Source organism: Artibeus jamaicensis, unplaced genomic scaffold (genome assembly GCF_021234435.1).
Source record: "Artibeus jamaicensis isolate MK-2021 breed Jamaican fruit bat unplaced genomic scaffold, CSHL_Jam_final contig_3230, whole genome shotgun sequence".
Lineage (NCBI taxonomy): Eukaryota > Metazoa > Chordata > Mammalia > Chiroptera > Phyllostomidae > Artibeus > Artibeus jamaicensis.
This window is the reverse complement of record NW_026521764.1, coordinates 5,130,776-5,150,130: the sequence shown is the minus strand read 5'-3', so window position 1 is coordinate 5,150,130 and position 19,355 is coordinate 5,130,776. Positions and strand designations below refer to the sequence as shown.

The 19,355-nt window shown below is 41.5% G+C and overlaps 1 protein-coding gene across 2 annotated transcripts in view; it reads left to right on the top strand.

Moving 5' to 3' along the window:
- The window catches only part of HIBADH (3-hydroxyisobutyrate dehydrogenase), a 102,803-nt gene extending 84,430 nt beyond the window's left edge, over positions 1 to 18,373 (top strand). For both annotated transcript variants that reach the window (XM_037126457.2, XM_037126458.2), the window contains exons 5-8: positions 4,160 to 4,293; positions 5,869 to 5,945; positions 13,107 to 13,263; positions 17,421 to 18,373. In XM_037126457.2, the coding sequence (XP_036982352.2) occupies positions 4,160 to 4,293; positions 5,869 to 5,945; positions 13,107 to 13,263; positions 17,421 to 17,579 (527 nt within the window). In that variant the 3' untranslated portion in view covers positions 17,580 to 18,373. The remainder of the gene's footprint in view (positions 1 to 4,159; positions 4,294 to 5,868; positions 5,946 to 13,106; positions 13,264 to 17,420) is intronic.
- The last annotated feature ends 982 nt before the right edge of the window (positions 18,374 to 19,355 follow it).

The window sequence follows — 19,355 nt, the reverse complement described above, 5'->3', positions numbered from 1 at the left end:
TGTGTCACTTCTTAGGAGCAGGGACATAGGCTATTCATCCACAGGGCTTGATTCTTAGTTTAATTTTAAGTGAATAAAACCAAATGAGCAGCATTTTTGTCACTTTTCCATATACCATGCTGCCATTGGAAGGTTTCACAGGTGGTCTCCATTGTCATCTTTTTTTAAAAGGTTTTATTTATTTTTTTTTAGAGAGAGGGAAAAGGGGGGAGAAAGGGAGGGACAGAAACATCAAAGTGAGAGAGAAACATCCATTGGTTGCCTTTTGCACGCCCCCAGCATGAGTCCTGGCCTGTAACCCAGGCATGTGCCCTGACTGGGAAGCAAATGGATGAACTTTTGGTTTGCAGGATGACAAGCCACTGAGCCACACCTGTCAGGACTTCACTGTAATCTTAACATCACTGGCTGTGGACCACTTGAGTGTTTCCTAACCTGAGCCAGCCTGCTTCTGCTGTCAATAGGTTCAGTCCAAGACAGCTAATATTTAGCCAGAAAGGCTGAAATTACCCCAGAGAAGCCAACGACTTAGATAACCAAGTTTGAAAGGACTCGGGAAACTCCCACATCACCAACTCAAGTTATAAAGTAGTAAAGTCCTTACACTTAAATAGCATTTTATGTTTTATAGCGTGTGTTAATACGAGGTCTGTCTGAAAAAATTCTGGCCATTGTTAATATAATGAAAATGGTTTGCGTGACATCAGTGTAACCTGGCAGTTAAGGAGAGTGGACTGGAATGTCCATGCATGAACAATGATGACTTCACTGTACTAGTCAGTGGAGGCGGTAGACACCCTGAGTGAATGTGTACTGTGTGGCCATCACATGCAAAATGACTGAGCAAGTAGAGCAATGGATCTGCATCAGATTTTGTGTTAAGCTTGAACATTCCCCGCGGGAACTATTTGGATGATTCAGAAGGCCACAGCTACGAGCAGCCGGTGATTGGCACTTTCATCACGACAGTAAGCCTGCTCATGCATCACATCTTGCGCAGAGCTTTTTGGTGAAACATCAAGTCACCCGGGTGACCTAGCCCCCCTATAACCCAGATTTGGTGCCCTATGACTTCTGGCTTTTCCCAAAACTAAAATCACCTTTGGAAAGGAAGGGATGTCAGACATTCAATGAGATTCAGGAAAATATGATGGGGCATCTGATGGGGATTGAGAGAACTATGTGAGGTCCTGAGTTGCCTACTTTGAAGGGAACTGAGGTGTCATTGTCCTATGTACTGTGTTTCTTGTGTCTTCAGTAAAGGCCTCCGTTTTTCATATTACATGGCTGGATACTTTCTGGACAGACCTTGTATATTCACAGCCACTCTGTAAAGAGGTTAGTAATTCATACTTTCCCCATGTTTATACACTGAGACTCAGAGAAGTTAAGTAATATGTTTATAATAACAGCCAGAAAGTGGCACATTCTCTAAGCATATACTCCATTCTGGATCCTTTACTCCAACCTAGTTCATAGTTTGTTTACCGAACAGCCAGCTATTGCGTGTTTCCCGCACTGTGACCGTGAGTGGAAATGCTGACTTAAACCTCAATGCTGGCCTTGTGCGGGTAGATAGTGTAATCGAGGAATCAGGTAACAAAATCAAAGGTTTTAATAAAGTTCAGTAAGTATTGTGTTGTAATAGAATGAAGCTCTGGATGTATTTTGGGTTTGCATATATAATTACTAAAATAAATAGCAAAATAAATATTTCTCCCAGTGTTCTAGCAGCTGCCTGAGAGTGTATTTCATTTTTTAATTAATTTTGAGAGAGAGAGAGATCGATTTTGTTGTTCCACTTGTTTTATCCATTCATTGGTTGATTCTCGTATGTGTCCTGACCAGAGGTCCAACCCACAACCTCCGTGTATCAGGGCAATGCCATAACCAACTGAGCTGTGTGGCCAGGGCTATCTGTGTTTTTCTGTTTGGGGAAATGGACTTGAATTATTTAAAATTGCATGACAATGTAATAAGTTTATTTATTATTGTTTATAAACATTAAAATGTATACAATGTCTTCTATAATCTGTAAGAGTCTTACATAGCTTGAGAATCCTGGGTTTCTAGATGTTATTTTCTAAGCTCAAAATGGTTGCGTGTATTTTAGGATAATTTAGGTCTTAATTTTTCCTTTACAGTGGGACTAGGCTTGATAATGTTGTATGGTCAGAGGAATATGTATGGAATGATAAGATTAGGTCCCAAGGAATGCCAAAACTTTAGAATTAGCCAGTTTAGTCAGACCCTTACAGTGGAATATAAGTTATGATTAAAATAATTATACCACCATACTGAAAGCAAGAAAGAATGGAAATACTACAGACATCTGAATAAAAATACGAATTATTCTTTCCTTTGTGGACTTCTCTTGCTTAAGTAACTTATTTCTTCTTTTTGAAATATGTGTTTGAACAAGTGAGAAAGTATACCTGTCAAAAGAGTAACCAGCTGAGAACCATTGTCAGCATTAATTTTTCCTTTAATAAATGACTCTGTGAAGCTATTTAGCAGTCTGTAATCTAGACACAAAGCAGTTGACCTATGATGGATAGTGCTGAATTTGTCTGAAAGCTTCGACTTAAATTGTCTACCTAATTTCTCTGGGTCAGATCAACAGGATTAGAAGTAAGGGTGGTTGTGCGGTTTGGATAATAATGGCTTTAGAAATTGAGAAAAATAATTGTAAAACATGAATGATCTACCATCTTGCTGAGGTAAATTAGAAACTAAGAAAATAATAGTCACTTAAAAGTCTGTGTTATCAGAATATTCAAATGACACAGATTGGCTAATTAAAAGCATTTGTTATAATTGGGGTTTTAGACATAATGAATTCCAAACTGCCTCTGAAAATATTATGAAACAATGTAATCTTACCATACGTATGAGCATCCCAGCCTTTCATAACATGTGGATACTCCCTCTTCCAAAATTGTTTGGCTAACATAATGCTGACTTCTCTTGCTTTTAATAATTAGTTAAAAATAGCATGACCTGTAAAATAGAAAGGCTACTTGATTTGGCAATTGCAAAATATTCACAATTTGAATGAAATAGGACTCTGCTCACTTGAGCTTTTTACATATAAAAACTGTGTATTTCATTGAATAAATTAAATTCAAAAGTAGGCCATTACCTGCAGCTGTCTATTCTAATGGCCAGATTTGATTCACAGTGCAGACAATTAGGGTTTCTTTATTCCTGGCTGTGCTATAAAATAAGTTCTAAAGGCAAAAACTGGAGTAGTATAGCTCTTCCAAGTACTTTCCTGGTTTTGAACAACAAAACCTAACTTGAAAATTATTAATTACAATTTCTGTAATACTAAAAGTAGTAAAATAGTCCTGGTTTTATTTTACAGTTAATAAAACATAGATGAATGAAGTCCTATGGGCCCCTTCTAGGATAAGTCTAGGCCATACTGTCTGTGCTAAAGTAGAAGTTGTTTTTCTTCGATTGTTTCAATGAATGAACATGCACCAGACCCCTGTGAAACCATGCTAAGGAATGGCCAAACCAGTGTAGAAGTTTATTCGTTCTTCCTGTTCACATCACTAGGAATGATTTGCCCACAAGGTGGATAGCAGGAGGGAAAAGAAAAATCAAATAATATTGGAAAGTGCACACCAGAGTAGTCAGTCTAAATAAGCGACCATTTTCTTACTGAAATGCCTACTTGTTTTGGGAGAAAGGGTGGGGTCTCTGTAGGTCTCTTCTGTAGCTCGTGTGTGGAGAGCAAGGGAGTGAGCCAGAGACCCCAAATTCACACTTGGGCAGTACACTCCTCCGGCTGCCCCCCACGCTGGTCAGGACACAGGTGACCTTTTCCAGATACTTTCTGTTCCTGAGCACATTTTTTAGGAGAACGAGAGATGCATGGGAATGATAAAATTCACATTTCAAATTCTCATTCCTGTAGTCCATGATTGTGCCAAAATATTTAAGACAAATTGAGAGTTTGAGTAAATCTGTAAGTCCCTTTGGTTTATGATTAACCTACATAATATTGTACTTGATTATTAAAATATTCCAGGAGAAATTTAGAGTATTCTGCACATGTCTGACAAATGTAATTTGGAAGCAAGATGTTTTCATTTGGTTTGGGGATTGTGTCTAATTTAATTTTACTTTCCCTTTTCCCCAAACCATTCAGGTGTGGGAGCCGCTCGGTCTGGGAACCTCACGTTCATGGTGGGAGGAGTCGAAGAGGAATTTGCTGCAGCCCAGGAGCTGCTGGGCTGCATGGGCGCCAACGTGGTGTACTGCGGCGCTGTTGGGACCGGGCAGGTAACGCTTGCCTGTTAGTAAGCCCGACCTGTGGTGCGGAATCATTCATTTCTCACTCCTGACTGTGTTCTCACTCCTCCTTCCCCTGTTTAATCTGTGCACTCTTTGTTTGCTCAAATTTTCTTCAACTAATTTGGATTCAGTTAATTTGCCTTCATTCCTGTTGGAATTAAGCAGATCTCAATCAGTAAACTTATAAAAAAAGATACCAAGTTCCATCGTTCAGATTTTGACTTACCAGCCCAGTGACCACTGAGATCATCCTTAAAACTGTTTCTATTGTAGTACCCATGTGTTCTGAGTTGCTATTTTCTTCCTTCTGATTTTCTAATGACTTGCTATAGCTTCATTTGCAGTAGACTCAGGTAGATATAATCTGTGCGCCTGAATCTTTTTCTTGAAAACCAAAAAGTTTTCACTTAGGAATATGTTCCATGAACTTTCTGATCAGATAGAGGTGAGTGAAAGTTCAGGACTCTGAAATCAAGCTGGTTGTCCCTCTGTCACCCAGGAGACACACACACACACTCATTCCTCTTAGTGCTTCGTCCTGGCCACGGGCACCTGCTTGATCCTAACTCAAGACTGTGGTATGGTCTTTGATATGTCTGTTGTTTCAATCCCTGTGTCCGGTCTTCTAGTTCTATTGATTTTTGCTTCAGCAGCTCTCATCGTGGCCTGTCTTGTCCATTCCAGATAGGCGTTCCCTAATCCAGTCTTTCTCTCTGTCTCACACCTCGTTTACTGCACAGAGGCTCATGGGTCTCTGATCCCGGGTTCACCACTCTGCCCCACTCCATGGAAACCAACTCCATCAGGGTGCTTGTATCGTCATGATGCCTCCCATTCTGAACCTTTGAACAGATCCCTGTTTCCCATCATGTCACATTTCAACTCTCCACCTTCCGTAGCTTTCATAGCTCTTGCCCCAGTCTTTACCATCAGATTTCTTGCCATTTCTGAAAATATGCGCACAGGAGTCCTTTTTTTTCCTGTTCTCAGAAACATCCCATGCTCTTACATATTTACCTTTCCCCCACACCCCCCAGCTCTCCTCCTTTCTCTCTCTTTGCCTAATTAAATCCTGCCTGGCCCTGAGAAAGGGTTTGAGGTTCCACTTCCTCTCTGCCCCTTCCCTCAGTGACCTTGTTTCTTGGAACTGCCACTGTCTGTGTCCGATAGCTTCTACCAGGACAAGATAACACATCATTGTTTTTGTCTGTCCATTGCCTTCTCCTTCAGTGCGTTATTCCTGTTTCACCAATTAGAATATAAGCCTCACCCCTTAAAGAGAGGTCACGCCCTGTAGATCAGTATCCTGATCAGGCTGAGCCCGCAGGAGGAGCTCTGTGGGCTCCCACCTAGTGGTAGAGGAGCCCCTGGCCCCTGCCGTGGGATGACACGTTAGGCTCCGAGGGAAGCCTGTGGCACCCTGTTCCCTTCCCCATTGTGGAGAATCAGCTGTCCGATGCTCTCTCTTCTAGCAAAAAGCACGTGGAACTGGGCGATAAAAAACTTCCTGTGAGTTATAACTCGAAAATAAAAATATTCAATATGTACTTGATTTGTTTTCAGGCCGCAAAGATCTGCAACAACATGCTGTTAGCTATTACTATGATTGGAACTGCTGAAGCCATGAATCTTGGGATCAGGTTTGTTGAACAGTACATTTTCATGTACTCACAGTATTTTTTTTCTCTTTTTCTTTCTTCCGTGCTAATCAAATGAACTTTTCCATTTGATTTTTTTGATGTCGAAAAAAAAGTTTATGAGAGGTAAATAAGTGGATCCAGGAATGTTTGAAAGTACTTCATTATTGAACATTAATAGAGTTCGCTTATTTGATGACTCGTGGCACCCTGGAGAGGGAGAGTACTCTCTGCCATGGCCGTCAAGTGTACTGCACGCACTGTATGTCCGAAGCTTCATTATCCTTTTTATGTGGAAGCCCCATTTCTTCTATGATGTTGAGATGCAAGAAACACATTTACTATATAGTTTAAACATGCTTTGACCATGTAGGACAGATTTCTATAAAACGTGGTTTTAATATACAGTGAATTCAAGCGTTACGTCACCACGTTCCTTGTTTTGTGTGTCTATTTTAAATACAGTCTCCAAAATCTACACTAAAAGGGCTCTTGGTTGCTTATTGCTTAAGCTGGATGGCATTTATGAAGCTGCAACTCCTGTGCGTACCTGTGGCTTTGTCACTTGACGTTAAAGCTGTATCTTTCCACTAAAATAAAGTGGCTTCCACACTTTGCTTAAAGCACCTCAGGAGCCCTGTTTGCCCTCCGACACTGTTCTTCCCTTGGAATGCTGAAGGTTAATGTCTAAATTTTAGCCTGTAATTTGGGGGGTTAGGAATGCTACATGTGATTAACTACCTAGTTTTATAATGTTTGGATTTCATGAATATAATAAATATATGTCTCTTACTTTAAAAAATGCTTAGAGAGCAAGATGTTTTATTCACATGTTTGTTTCACACTTTCCAAAACTACACACCAAATAGATCACAGATCACACTGGTGTTTCATATCACAGCTTTTGATAGAAGCAATAAAAAGAACCAAAGTACTTGAGGTATTTTTTAAAACATAGTAATGGATTCACATTTTCCCTTAATTACCATATCAAGATACTATTGTTTTATTGAATTGTCCTTGTCTCAGATGTTAAACTGTCTTGACCTATTAAGTTGTCATGTTGTAATTGAGATAAAAGAGGAATTTGCTTTGCATCAGCGCTAATTGGTTTATCAATATCCTGTACCATTTACATTTTAAAATTGAATGTCTCTAAGATGGTAAGCTTAGCATATCTGTACAAAGCTTTAATAAAACTGGTAGTGTATATAGGAAGCTATTCATTGTTCTCTGTCGTAGCCAATTTTAGGCTATGGGTCACTTATTATAATTGAAAAACTGGTTACTAATGACTTGTTTACATGTCCATCCTCTAGACTAATTTCCTAGAAGAAAATGTAAATTTCTGAAACCAAAATTGCATACAAAATTTAATTGGTGTTGACAGTAGGATTAGAGCATTAATATACATGTGCATCTATATAATTTTATTTTTATTATTCTGGATATAAATGAAAACATTGTAGAAGTGTAAAAGCCTAGATGAACCCAGGTGAGGTCGTACTGAAACTTCCCTCTTTATCTGTGCCTGAGTGTGCACGTCCAGCTGCTGCCCTGAGGTGTCACTGATGGGGATGTTCCCTGGGCACAGTGAGGACCTGTCCTCTGGCATTCCACAGAGGATTTTCCTGGCAAAACCCTTAGGAGATGGTCATTTGCCCTTTGAAAATGAAGTTTTTGTATGGTAAATGCTTGTGGAAGTCCAACTCCAGATACCAGCTAATAAAGAACAGGATGAAAATCAGTTGAATCAAATGAATTGAATGAAATGTGTACATTAGGTACTAGAGTGGTTTATCAAAGAAAATACGAAAAGTGATACAGTTTCAAATGGAAATGTTAAAAGCAGAAGCAATAAATACATTTTATCTTGTCGCTGGCCTTGATCCACTATGATAAAAACAATATTTAGAAGTATGAAACTTTCAAATGCTTCATTTTTTTCCCAAAACTCTATCTGCATTACTGTATACACTTATGTTTGAACACAGAGCAGGAACTCACTAGTTTTACTTAATTATTATAATGACCTATATGTTTTCAGTGCTTCAGATTATATTAATAATTTTTATAATATTAGGATTTTATTATTTATCTTACGAAGATTCTCAGTGGTTGGAAAGTTCTAGGAATGATTGCTTCTGCCATTGTCTTTGCTCATGGTTTACAGACGTGGTCGAAAATGACAGGATTGCTCTCTAATAGGGTATAGAGAGCAGCCACAATTTACTGAGCTTTGCAAGGTGAAAGAGAAAATTGGCATCAGCAAACATAAATTCCCAAGTAGTAAATTCCCACAAAGCGGTATAGCATCGAAGTGCTTCAGCCACATTTATATTCTGTTCACTCCAAAGTGGTGAGAGTTTTTTTAGGGCGTTAATGTCAACATTCACAAATTGAGTCACCTGTTCCTATGGAGTGATCATTTCTGATTAGTTTCATTCTCCTAAGTCTGTTTTTCCAGAACACTGATATTTCCTTTTTTTTTTAAGAGAAGAATAAACTCTTACAGTTTAAAACTCTTATTGACTCTATGATCTTTTACAGTGAGTCTTTATGGATGTTAGTGAAAGTTTAAAATGCTATAAAAAAGTAAACCATAAAAAATATTGGTATACAACATATTTCAGGATTCTTTTTTATGAGACCGTTCTGCCTTCTAATTGGGCTCTCATGGGGACTCAGAACACAGCTCCATGGCGCTCACAGTGCCCTGCTTGTGTTGGAGAGTTTTTTTGTTCCTGTGCATTGCAGAGGAACAGCATCAATAATGCGAGTTGTGTTACTTTGTTTTTAGTTTTGCTCCACTGGGAATTCTTTTTGTTTTATCGTTTTCGATAGTGGTGGTAGAAGTTATTTGCATTACCAACCAGGCCTCAGGCCCCTTCGGCAACACCCGTCTTGTCTTTTTCCACCTAATGCTTAATGAGCAGTTGAACTTCTGGAAGGCCGTGCAAGACGCACGCTTTCCCACAAGCGTAGTTGCAGTGTCGTGGCTGCTGCCTATAGAAGTTGTTGTCGGTTTCTTTGTCAGGTGATGACTGAAGCCCTTAAGTATATGCCCTAGTAGATTTAATAAATGACAAAAGGTTCGTAGTAAAAGTTTGACCGAATTTCTTAATAAGCTGATAAAATGCCATCAGGTTGGCTGATTGGCTATCAAATTTACTACCCACACGATCCAGCAAGACTCAGGATTGTGTGAATTTGGGTGTCGATTTATGTCTGCATTCCTGCTCTACTGTAAACCTAAACTTTTCTCATCAATGACATGACAGAAATAATAGCATCTATCGCTAGGGTTGTTGTTCAGATTAAATGAGTTGCTTCATGTAAATCTTTTAAAACAGATCCTGGCATGTAGTAGGCGCTCAATACATGGTAGTGATCGATGTGATGGTGCTGGTGGTTAGTAATTGAATTGAATCGCACTGGGATGCTTTTTCTTCATAACACTACTCACTAGCTGGCATTATATTTTCATTGATTGCATCTTCCTAACTGGAACGCAAGCTCCATGAAGGGGGGTGGCTTTGTCTGCTCACTGCCATATCTTAAGAACATACTTAGCATGTAGTTGGCGCCCTGAAGATTTGTCAAGTGGATGAGGGAGTAAGGGAGGCAGGCACTTCTCCTGCCTCAGGTAAAAGTATCTGGACGAGTAGCTTCACTGGCCCACTGGTGGAGGTGGGCACAGCTCCTTAGCTTCTCCTCCCACCCCCTCCCCCACCCCAGCTGTTGGAAGTTAAAAAAATTTTTATTGTATTTTTGGTTTTGCATTACCATTTAGTCTTAGCTTCTTTACTGTGGTCTCCTTGGCAGATCTGTGTGAGCATTTGGTGACTGACTGGATGATTGACTAAGATCGACATAGTTTCAGACATGTCCCATCTAGAGCTGTTCCTGTGTATGAGCCTCTCAGTTTAGTGACGTTACTTGCTTTGTTCTGATGTAAAACCAAAAAGTATAGGTGGATACTTACCGAGAATATAAAGGGAACAGACTTACTTGGCCCTTAAAAGCCTTGGCTACAGCGAAGGTAAACGTTTGGATGGTCTTTAAATTTTTTACAGTTTCTGCATTTTTATTTCTCCCAATAGTTCATTTAAAATTCTTGTGTTTTAAAGGTGAGTAGATTTGACACAGTGACGTTTATTTGAATTGCATTATATATGCGGTCAGAGCAATGAATTCATTCTGTTTATATCAGAGAACATTCCAGCAATCGTAAAGCCACATGCGTGCATGCGTGCACTCTCGAACCACATCCAGTGGCAAGTTATTATGGGGACTGACAGACTGTCATCCTTTTGATGGCTTGAGCTGTATATCTCCTGAGCAGCAATGGGGCTCTTATGCAGAAAGTATCATATGTTCCCAGCCAATTTACAGGGAAACAGCAATAACATTTTATCATGGTTGAGAGCCCAGTAGCTGCTTCCTATTAAACTTGCCCTTTCAGATACCTGTCTTGGATTAATTTGTTGATTTCAGATGGAAACTCAGTCTTCTCCAGTGAAGCATGACGTTCTAGGATAGACTCTCTGAATGACAATTACTGTGTATTCTAGCTGGTTTCAGACCATTACAAGCTTTGGGCACAGTGGAAGACAGAGGACTTCAGTAACTGATTTTAATATCATGTCTAATTTTAACTGTCAGTTATATATGTGCCAGGGAAAGAATCCTCAGAAAGATGAAATGCAAAACACTTCTAACTTGCTCTTTTTAATGATGCACTTTGCTGCAGGGTGGAGAGTGGAGGCAAAGTGGAGAGGGGGTAGCTTTCTGGAAGGGGAAGCGGCTTGGTGGGAGGCATCGGATTGAAAAGTGAGCACATAGCAACTGCCACCTCTTTTTTCCCCTGTGCCCCTCAGGAAGCTTCTAAGTAGCAATGTGTTTACCAAAAAGGATTCCAGAAATTAGTGCCAGTATTTTTCCTTGAACATTAGAGGAAAAATGAAGTTTCAGGGTTTACAAAGGATGATAAGCTTTGCTCATCATTTTGGTATTACAGATGGGGTGTGAATGTCTCTGGTAATAAAGATGGTTGTAAGGGACTGTTAAGTGTAACCTGATGGATTATAAAGAGGGGAGTAACTATGTAGCTTGAAATATGATAAACCATTTTTAAAGAATCTAAATTAGGAAGCCCCTAAATTATATTTCAAATGAAAGGGAAAGGCAGTATTTTCAGATCTTTGAAAGTATTCCCTGCTCATGGAACACATTAGACATACAGATTCTTCAATATTTGTGCTTAGAGAACATACTTGCAATTATAGCAAATTGTCTAATTATTAATTCATGATTTTACTTCTCACAGTTCTTGCCTAAACACATTGGCTTTTTCTTTTCCTGAGTCATCTGCTGCAGCAGCATATGGATAGCCCGATTTTATTTAATAGGGGAAAGTATCAGTAGCAACTATACATGTAACAAACTTGAATCTTTAGGAAAGAATGAATGAAACTGCTGGTATTTTTCCCAGCAGTCTACGGTTGAAGAGAATGTGTGATAGCCAATCTAGAGTGGATCTTTTATGTCTCTTAGGCTCCTTAGGAAAAAGCCTCACTGTAACATGATCCACCATGTGAATTCATGTACATGGCATGCCAAATGGTATTACAGAACAGTTACGTTACACAGTAAGTCCACATGCATCCTGGCTATCAGCCCAAGGCCCCTGTGCTAACATTAGAAAAGTGTTCACTGGTCATGATATTCAGATTTGAAGTCAGCGTGCATATATCTGGAACAAATAAACAAGAACCTAAACGTGCCAAAATGTACAGTTGGTGTCCACGTCATTATGGATGAAATGAGACATTCACACGGACTACCGAGTCCTGCGGTGGAAAAGGGACAGCGTGGCTTTTCTCTCAAGGGGAGCAAAAGCCTTGGTCTCCACGATGACAGGCCTTTATTTCTACCTCTGGGCACATTACAGGATGGTCCTCATTTACTATGCACTGGTTGCTTTAGGTGGTTACCTTTTACAGAAAACAAAGGAGCCAGTGCCGCTAATCACATCACAAAAGAGGGATATTTGCAGATGAAAAGGGCAGAGTGGTTGAACCAGTTACGCTCGTCCTTGGAAGGTTTAGCAGGGATTTTAGGAAGTTACTTTGCAGTGAATGTTTGGCACTGGAGGCTGGGCCCACGCCACGCAGAATGGTCTCCTATATGGTGTAACGTCCATATGTGTCTTTCTTCAACCTTTTAAAAAAAACTGTGGAAGAGATTGGTTTTAAGAAAAAGCAAATTTTATTTGAATCTTGATTTAGTGATACTTAGCAAAACTATGCTTCCCAAACTGCAGTAAGAGACTGAGGATCAAAGTCATACAGCATTTTGATTCTTTTTTTTCCCTGGGTCCACATCGAACAGCCATTTATGCCATCAGCTCGGTGATAGAACAAATGATGTTTCCGCTTGGGCAAGCTTTGTTTTATCAGGATCAGTAACCTTATCAGCAGTTGACCCAGAACTGTGGTGCATGTCTGGGAGTAGATAGCATGTGTCACAACTCTGTGCAGACTTGCTTCATAAGCAGGATTGTCTGATGAAGATTTAATGAATAAGGAAAAGTTTGCAGCAAGAAATGTCTTCTATGATGATAACTTCTCTTAAGCTCATTGTACTGCTTGCTCGTGGCTCATCTCCTGCATTGATTCTCAGAAAAGATAAAAGAGCAAACAGAAATGAATGTGTCCACACAGGCTCACATGGGGCATGGTTTATTTGTCAGTCCTCCTTTCTGAAATACATCATTTGTGAAAAGAGAATGCAGAATCTAGATGATCATAAGAGTGTCAGGTTCTGTGTGACATATAAATGCATAATGGTCAACGGAGGATGTTTGTTTTTCCACAGAAAAACTGCATGTGATTCACCAACAACACTTTTATGTGATTGTGTGTTATTTCTTAAGTGGGGCGATGCAGGTTTCCTTTCATTGCAGACTGTCAGAATTGTTAAATCACTTGCTTTTAATACCTTATAATTTAAGATTGGATTTTTCACTTTCATCAATCTGCTTTGATTTTTGAAGACATATAATAAATGGAGACAGAGGACAGAGTGTCCTCACTCATAGATACGTCACGCATGACTTGCACATTTTGACATTTAACACTTCTTTTCTTTGACCTTTGACAGGTTAGGGCTTGACCCAAAACTGTTGGCTAAAATCCTAAATATGAGCTCAGGACGGTGTTGGTCAAGTGACACTTACAACCCTGTCCCTGGAGTGATGGATGGCGTCCCCTCGGCTAACAACTATCAGGGCGGATTCGGATCAACGCTCATGGCTAAGGTATGGCAAATGCAGAGGCTGCCCGAGGTCGGGGTGTTTCATGGTGTGATTCTCCTCCCCTCCCTCCATCCCTGTCTCCCCACTCTCCGCCCCCCCCCCACCTTTAACAAAGCATGTAGACATGAAAAGCAAAATCCTACAAGGCAAATTACCGAAATAATGATTCACTTACTTGCTAGAAAGGAGTTAAAACTTAGATAAAAATCCTTATTGTATTCATTTTTGTTACTGACTTTTCAAATGAGAGGAATGGGCTGGGATTTTTCTTTTGTGCTTGGGTTTTTATAATCTGAGCTAGTAAAATTTTGTCCTTCATCAAGAATTTACGTTAATCTACCAAACCCTTCGAAGGGAAGCAGTAGGAATTTTCCGATGGTCACTAATACGTTGGCATGGGATGCACACACCACGGAGAGAGGCTCTTCCTCACGATACTGGATGTCTGCGTACATCGTTCTGGGTTAGGAATATGTGTTTATGGGTACAGTCACTTGAAAAGCAAGCTTGGCCTCTTCTCACTTGTGATCTCAGCTTTAGGAAATGCTGCACAGATGAACAGAATTTCGGATTTCGGCATAGAGCTTGTACCCACCTCCCCCAATTAACATTTTTTTCCTGATTACCAAAGTAACAGTGCCCACCCCTGGATACATGCTCACTCCTTCCTCCCCCGCGGTGTTGCCTGTCCTGCTCATCACGACGCCCTGAGTCCTCCATTCCCTCTTCTGCCACAACCGGTACCTCGGCCGAGCCTCACCCAGGCGACAGCACACATCCGCTCGTGCCTGGTCTCCTGCCTTTCATCCTCGTCTTCTCGTGTTCATTTGCCATCTCAGGGAAACATGAGCTTCCTGACATGTAAAAACCTTATGATGACGTTTTTTCCTATTTCGTTGCTTTCATGGTTCCAGCTCCTGGTAGATAGATTAAAGCCCCGGTCCACAGGCGGTCCTCCTGGGCCCTCAGTGACTAGGCCTCCGCCATCCTCACCGGCTCAGCTTTGCTCCCCTCTCTGCTTCGGCCCCGAGTCCTCTGTCACTGAGCCTTTGCCCGGCTCAGCCTTCCTCGCCCCTCTGCTCTGCTCCTGGCACTCTGCCTGGCACTTCAGGTGTCTAGTGCATGAAGCAGCGTTTGATGCTTCTCGTTTCGTTTCCGTGTTTCCTGTTTTACGGTTTTGTTTCTTCTCATGTTTCATCTTAGAAAATACTTCTAGGCCATTTTGGCCCTGGTGTTTAGGTCTGCGTATCCTCCTTTAATCATGGTGCTGTGTGGCTGTGGATGGAAACAGGAAGGAGCTCCTTGGGTGCATTGTTCTCATCAGCACCACAGGGTGATTTGTTAGGCACCGGGACGAATGAAAGAGGCACGTTTATGCCCACTTTCCTTTCTGCGTCTGTATGAGTGGGTCGTGACCTGTTAGCTTATTTGGTTCCTAAAACACTGCTAAGGGCTCCAGCAGAGGAAACCGCTAACAAGTAAAGTGAAATGAGAGGTAGCAGGCTTCCCACCAGAGGGCATGGAGTGGCGCAGCCGTCCTTCCGAAATGCTGGCTCTGTCTGGGCCCTGTTCCCCGGAGCCGCCCTCCACTCCGCTGGACGCCTTTGCCTTAGCCACACTTCTCCAGGGTCCCTGCCCAGGAGGGAACTGCTGTGATCTTCGGGATAATAAAAGGTAGCTTTTTCAACTAGTAGCATAGACAATACTGTAGTAAAACATACGGATACTACTTTCTGTTTTATTTTCGTTTCCTCTGTGAAATGCAGCTGTCATTCACCTTACAAAGAGGAACCCGTCTTAATGTTGCTTCGGACAAGAGGACTTAGAAAGGAACTTTTAAAAAAGTCTTTCACCACCTCAGAGAGCTGTTAGCAAGAACACACCTGAGCCAGTTAGAGTTGTACAGACAAATTGATGGAGATGGATGAAATCCCCATCAGTGCTGCAGTGATGAAAGCAGTTGTACCTTCCTGGGCAGATCAGGCTCTACTTTACTAAGAGATGTTGTGCTTAACTGCCAGGGAATGTCCTTGTGCCCTGGGATATGATGCTAGCAGGCCGTGAAAGTAGGGACTTGGACATTTATTTCTAGATCTTAACATGATAAAATTCTGACGTACGTATGTAGTCAGAAAACACAGTCAGTACAGAAACTAGATCATTCTCCTGAGCCCCCAGCCTCGAGGTCTGTTACTCATGGGCATTCAGAAACAACTTTTGGGAAACCATGACGACGACTCCTGGCACCTCCCCAACATACCTGTGTCCCTGACGGACAGGACTGAGAGGCTGCCGTTCCATCTTCAGAATGTTCATCCTTTCAGATCGCAGCTACCAAAGCATTTTCATTCCCCTTGTTTTGGTTTTATGAACTCTTATTTGGGGGAATAATTTACTTACCTCTTTGAAAAAGCCTTAACAGGTTTTCTGCCCCCCCCCCAGGGTTGTCTTCTTGTTGTGTTGTTTTTCTGAGTTCTTATATTCTAATTCTATCAATGAGTTAAAAATTAAGGGCTATCTTTCTGTGTATATTTGTCTTGGTCCTTTAAAAGCGTCTCACAGATGTGCCACTGAATGATGTCGACAAAAGAGGCTTGTCTGTTTGTCGGGTCATGAGCAACCATGGAGCCATCCACACTCATTCGTTGTGTGGGTGATAATTAAACTGGTTTTTTTAGTCGAAGATGTAGAAGAATTCAAGGTTAAGTAGATTTTCTAAATCTATGTGTTTACATGTGAAAATTATTCAAATAAATACAAAATAATATTTGTGCCTGTGGTATCATACATATTTACGAAGCTAGAGATTTCATTCATTCTTTAACCTTTGCCTGTTTTTATTTTGAATCATTCTCTCTCTTGAGTAGATGGTATCAGTAATTGCCCCATTTTCGAGGATGTTCTTCAAAGAGTAGAAACAGTTCTCATCTTGCTTCTTGTCTCCCCTTTCTTTGCTTGTTGACTTTGCCCTGAGTGAGGGAAATAGCGTGGTAATGGTAAGGAGAAAAATCTAGTTGGTCTTGCTACTTGTTTGCAGCTCTTACCATCACAAGTGAATGAAATAAGGGGGATCTTGTTTCAATTACCTGTACCCCCATTATCTTCTGTGCACCCCAGGTAATTCAATTTTGGACAAGATTTCATTTTTATGGTCGTGGGTATCCATTAGCTACAGTTTAACAATACAAGATTTATAATGTTAACTTTGTCTATTTTCAAATAGCCGTAAGTTTTCTGAAACTTGCAGGATGAAGCATTAGGTCTAAGAGATGTTACAGGGTTGTTGTGAAGACGATTGTTTCCTTGCACTTAAAATCCAGACACTGACGCTTCTGTGTTGCTCCCCTGCCCTTCCCGTCTTATGTACTTCCCTCCCTGGCCCCTTCGCTCACTCTAGCTCTGCCTCATTGACCTTCATGTTATTTTTTGACTGTTCACACCATTCCATCTGCCCACCGCAGGACCTTGACCCTACCATTCCATCTGCCCCAAATGCTCTTCCCCAGCTCTCCAGAGAAGTCTGCCTCCCTAGCGTTGGGGCCTGAGGTCCAGTGTCTTCGGGTGGGGGAGGTCTTCCCTACACATTTGGTGCATCAGAACTCTTTCTCTCACCCCACCCCCTTACCATGCATCACATTGTAACCCCTCGCTCTGCTTTATTTTTCTTCACAGCACGTGTCATTGGGTGGAATGTTAGTATCTGTTTTTGTTGTCTATCCCACTGGGCAGTAAGACCCATGAGAGTAGTGACTTGGTGTCACCAGCACTCAGCACCACGCCCCACACATAGGAATTGCTAAATATTTGCTGAATAAGAGATTGAATGGATAGCTGATGATTCCAAAATGGGGTTTGGTTTGGGCTTTCGGGCTTCTGCAGAGTTGGAAAAGCATTTGTGTGATCTCACCTGTGGAGTAACCCGCGTGCAAAGTCTGGGGGAGGGAGGAGGAGTGGAGAGGACACTCAAATCAGAGCTGGAGCAGTTTTGTAATTCTATGAAAGCACTTATAAAGTACATACACAGTTTACTGCAGAGTTTGTAAGTATCTTCTTTTTTTCTTCATTTGTCCTTCTTTGAAACCAAAGCATTAGGAGCCGCAGTTCCAAAGTGCGCCTTGCCTGCCGGTCTCACTGTGTTCTCCTGCCCTTGTTTGACTTAGGATCTGGGATTAGCACAAGACTCTGCCACCAGCACGAAGAGCCCAATCCTGCTGGGCAGTCAAGCCCATCAGATCTACAGGATGATGTGCGCAAAGGGCTACGCAAAGAAAGACTTCTCGTCCGTGTTCCAGTATCTGCGAGAGGAGGAGACCTTCTGAGCTGGCACTGGGGCCGTGGACACTGTGGAAACCCAGCTGTGACTCGGAGCTTCCACAAGCTCAATGAGTTTAATCAAAGGTCACCTGTCTGCTTTTGATTGTCTAGGTCACCATGGAATGGGTTTTTCACCCATTTTCTCCTGCATATTCTTTGTATCTATTTAGCAAGTATACGGTATCTGATTTTTTTTCTGTTACTCCCCAATGGTCTCTGTTAAACGGCCGATTGACCCATTTCAAAAGTTTGATCCTGCGCATCTTCAACTCCATCGTTGACTACTTCAATCAGGATGTTCGCTCCAGTTTACAAATAAAACCAAAAGTTTCTCATAAGCATGAAACCAGTCTTAAAGGGGAAAAAAAAGAAATCGTTTGAGGAAAGGAGTTACAGAAAGGGGAAGTATAGTGAGTAACTACCCATGTCCCTCAGGAAGTTGACCCTGTGACGCCCGAGTGGGGGTCTTCTCGCGTCACTGAGGCTACTGAGCTATTTTCCAGGGGATGGCTGAAGTGAAAGAACGCCTTGGTGTGTGTTTCATAATTTGGACTCCATTATAGTATCTGAGTGCGTCCCTCTTGTAACAATTCCCGATACTCAGTAAACTTGTTTTTTATATTTTTCCTTCCTTGTACATTCTTCTTACATATTTTTGACTTCAAAAGGATGACGTCTTTAGACCTGTTTCAGAGCCACTGAATGATAATTGCTTTAGATAATTATAGTCTAAATAGAACAATATTATTTTGAATTCAAATAAATTTCTATGCTGATAACCCATTTTTGGAGTGTTTGCGTCTTCCCAGTCATTCAGTGAACAATCGATTGATGGGGAAAACGGGCCTTACAGACAAATCCAGTTAAACCCCAGCGGCGGCTTGACGAAGGACGCGAGGAGTGGTCAGACCCTGGATGTCAGAGAGCTGCTAACTGAGGAGAGAACGGCAGGACTCCAGGGTGACTTCAAGGCTGGTGGACAACGTGGAGGAAAGGAATTACCACTCACCCTCTGGGGGAAATCATGAGAGATTTGGGGGGAAACAAATCAGGAGTTTATTTGAGATGCCTAGTGCATGGGGGAGGGGGTCCAGTTCCAAGCCGTGTGTTCCTCTGACTTTTGGTGGTTGAGAAGATGAGGCAGAACCAGCAAAGAGCACCGAGGAAGAGTGACCAGTGAGGGGCAGACATGGCAGTGGTGTCTCAGAAGCCACAGGAAGACAGTGTTTTAAGGACAGAACAGTCATTGATTGGTATCAGAGCTACTGATAAAGTGAGTAATAGAAGGGCTGAGAATGAATCATTTGGGGATTTGGCCACGTAAATGGCCGTGTATCCCCCACTCCAGTATTCGGATGGAGTATTGGAAGTGAGACTGAGAGTGAGAGAAGGGGAGGAGAGAAATTGGAAGTGATACGTGGGGATACGTCTCCAGGAGTTTCACTGCAAAAGAACAGACAAATGGAACACATACCGGCAGGGCATATGGGGTCCAGGGAGGTTTTATTTATGTTTTTAAGTTGAGAGATATTACGGGGCTACGTTGATGGACATGGCATGATCAAATAAAGAGGGAAAAAGTAATGATGCACGAATGAGGTGGGACGCTTGTTACGTGATTGATTTCTTAGAATAGTTTAAAGGGGAAGAGAGCGTAGACGTGGTGATTCTCTGAAAATTAAGAATCAGCCCAAACAGATCATGTGCCAAACTGCCAGTACAGTGTTGAAGTTAATTATGCAGTTTTCAACACAGAATAATAAATATTAATGCTGGAAAGG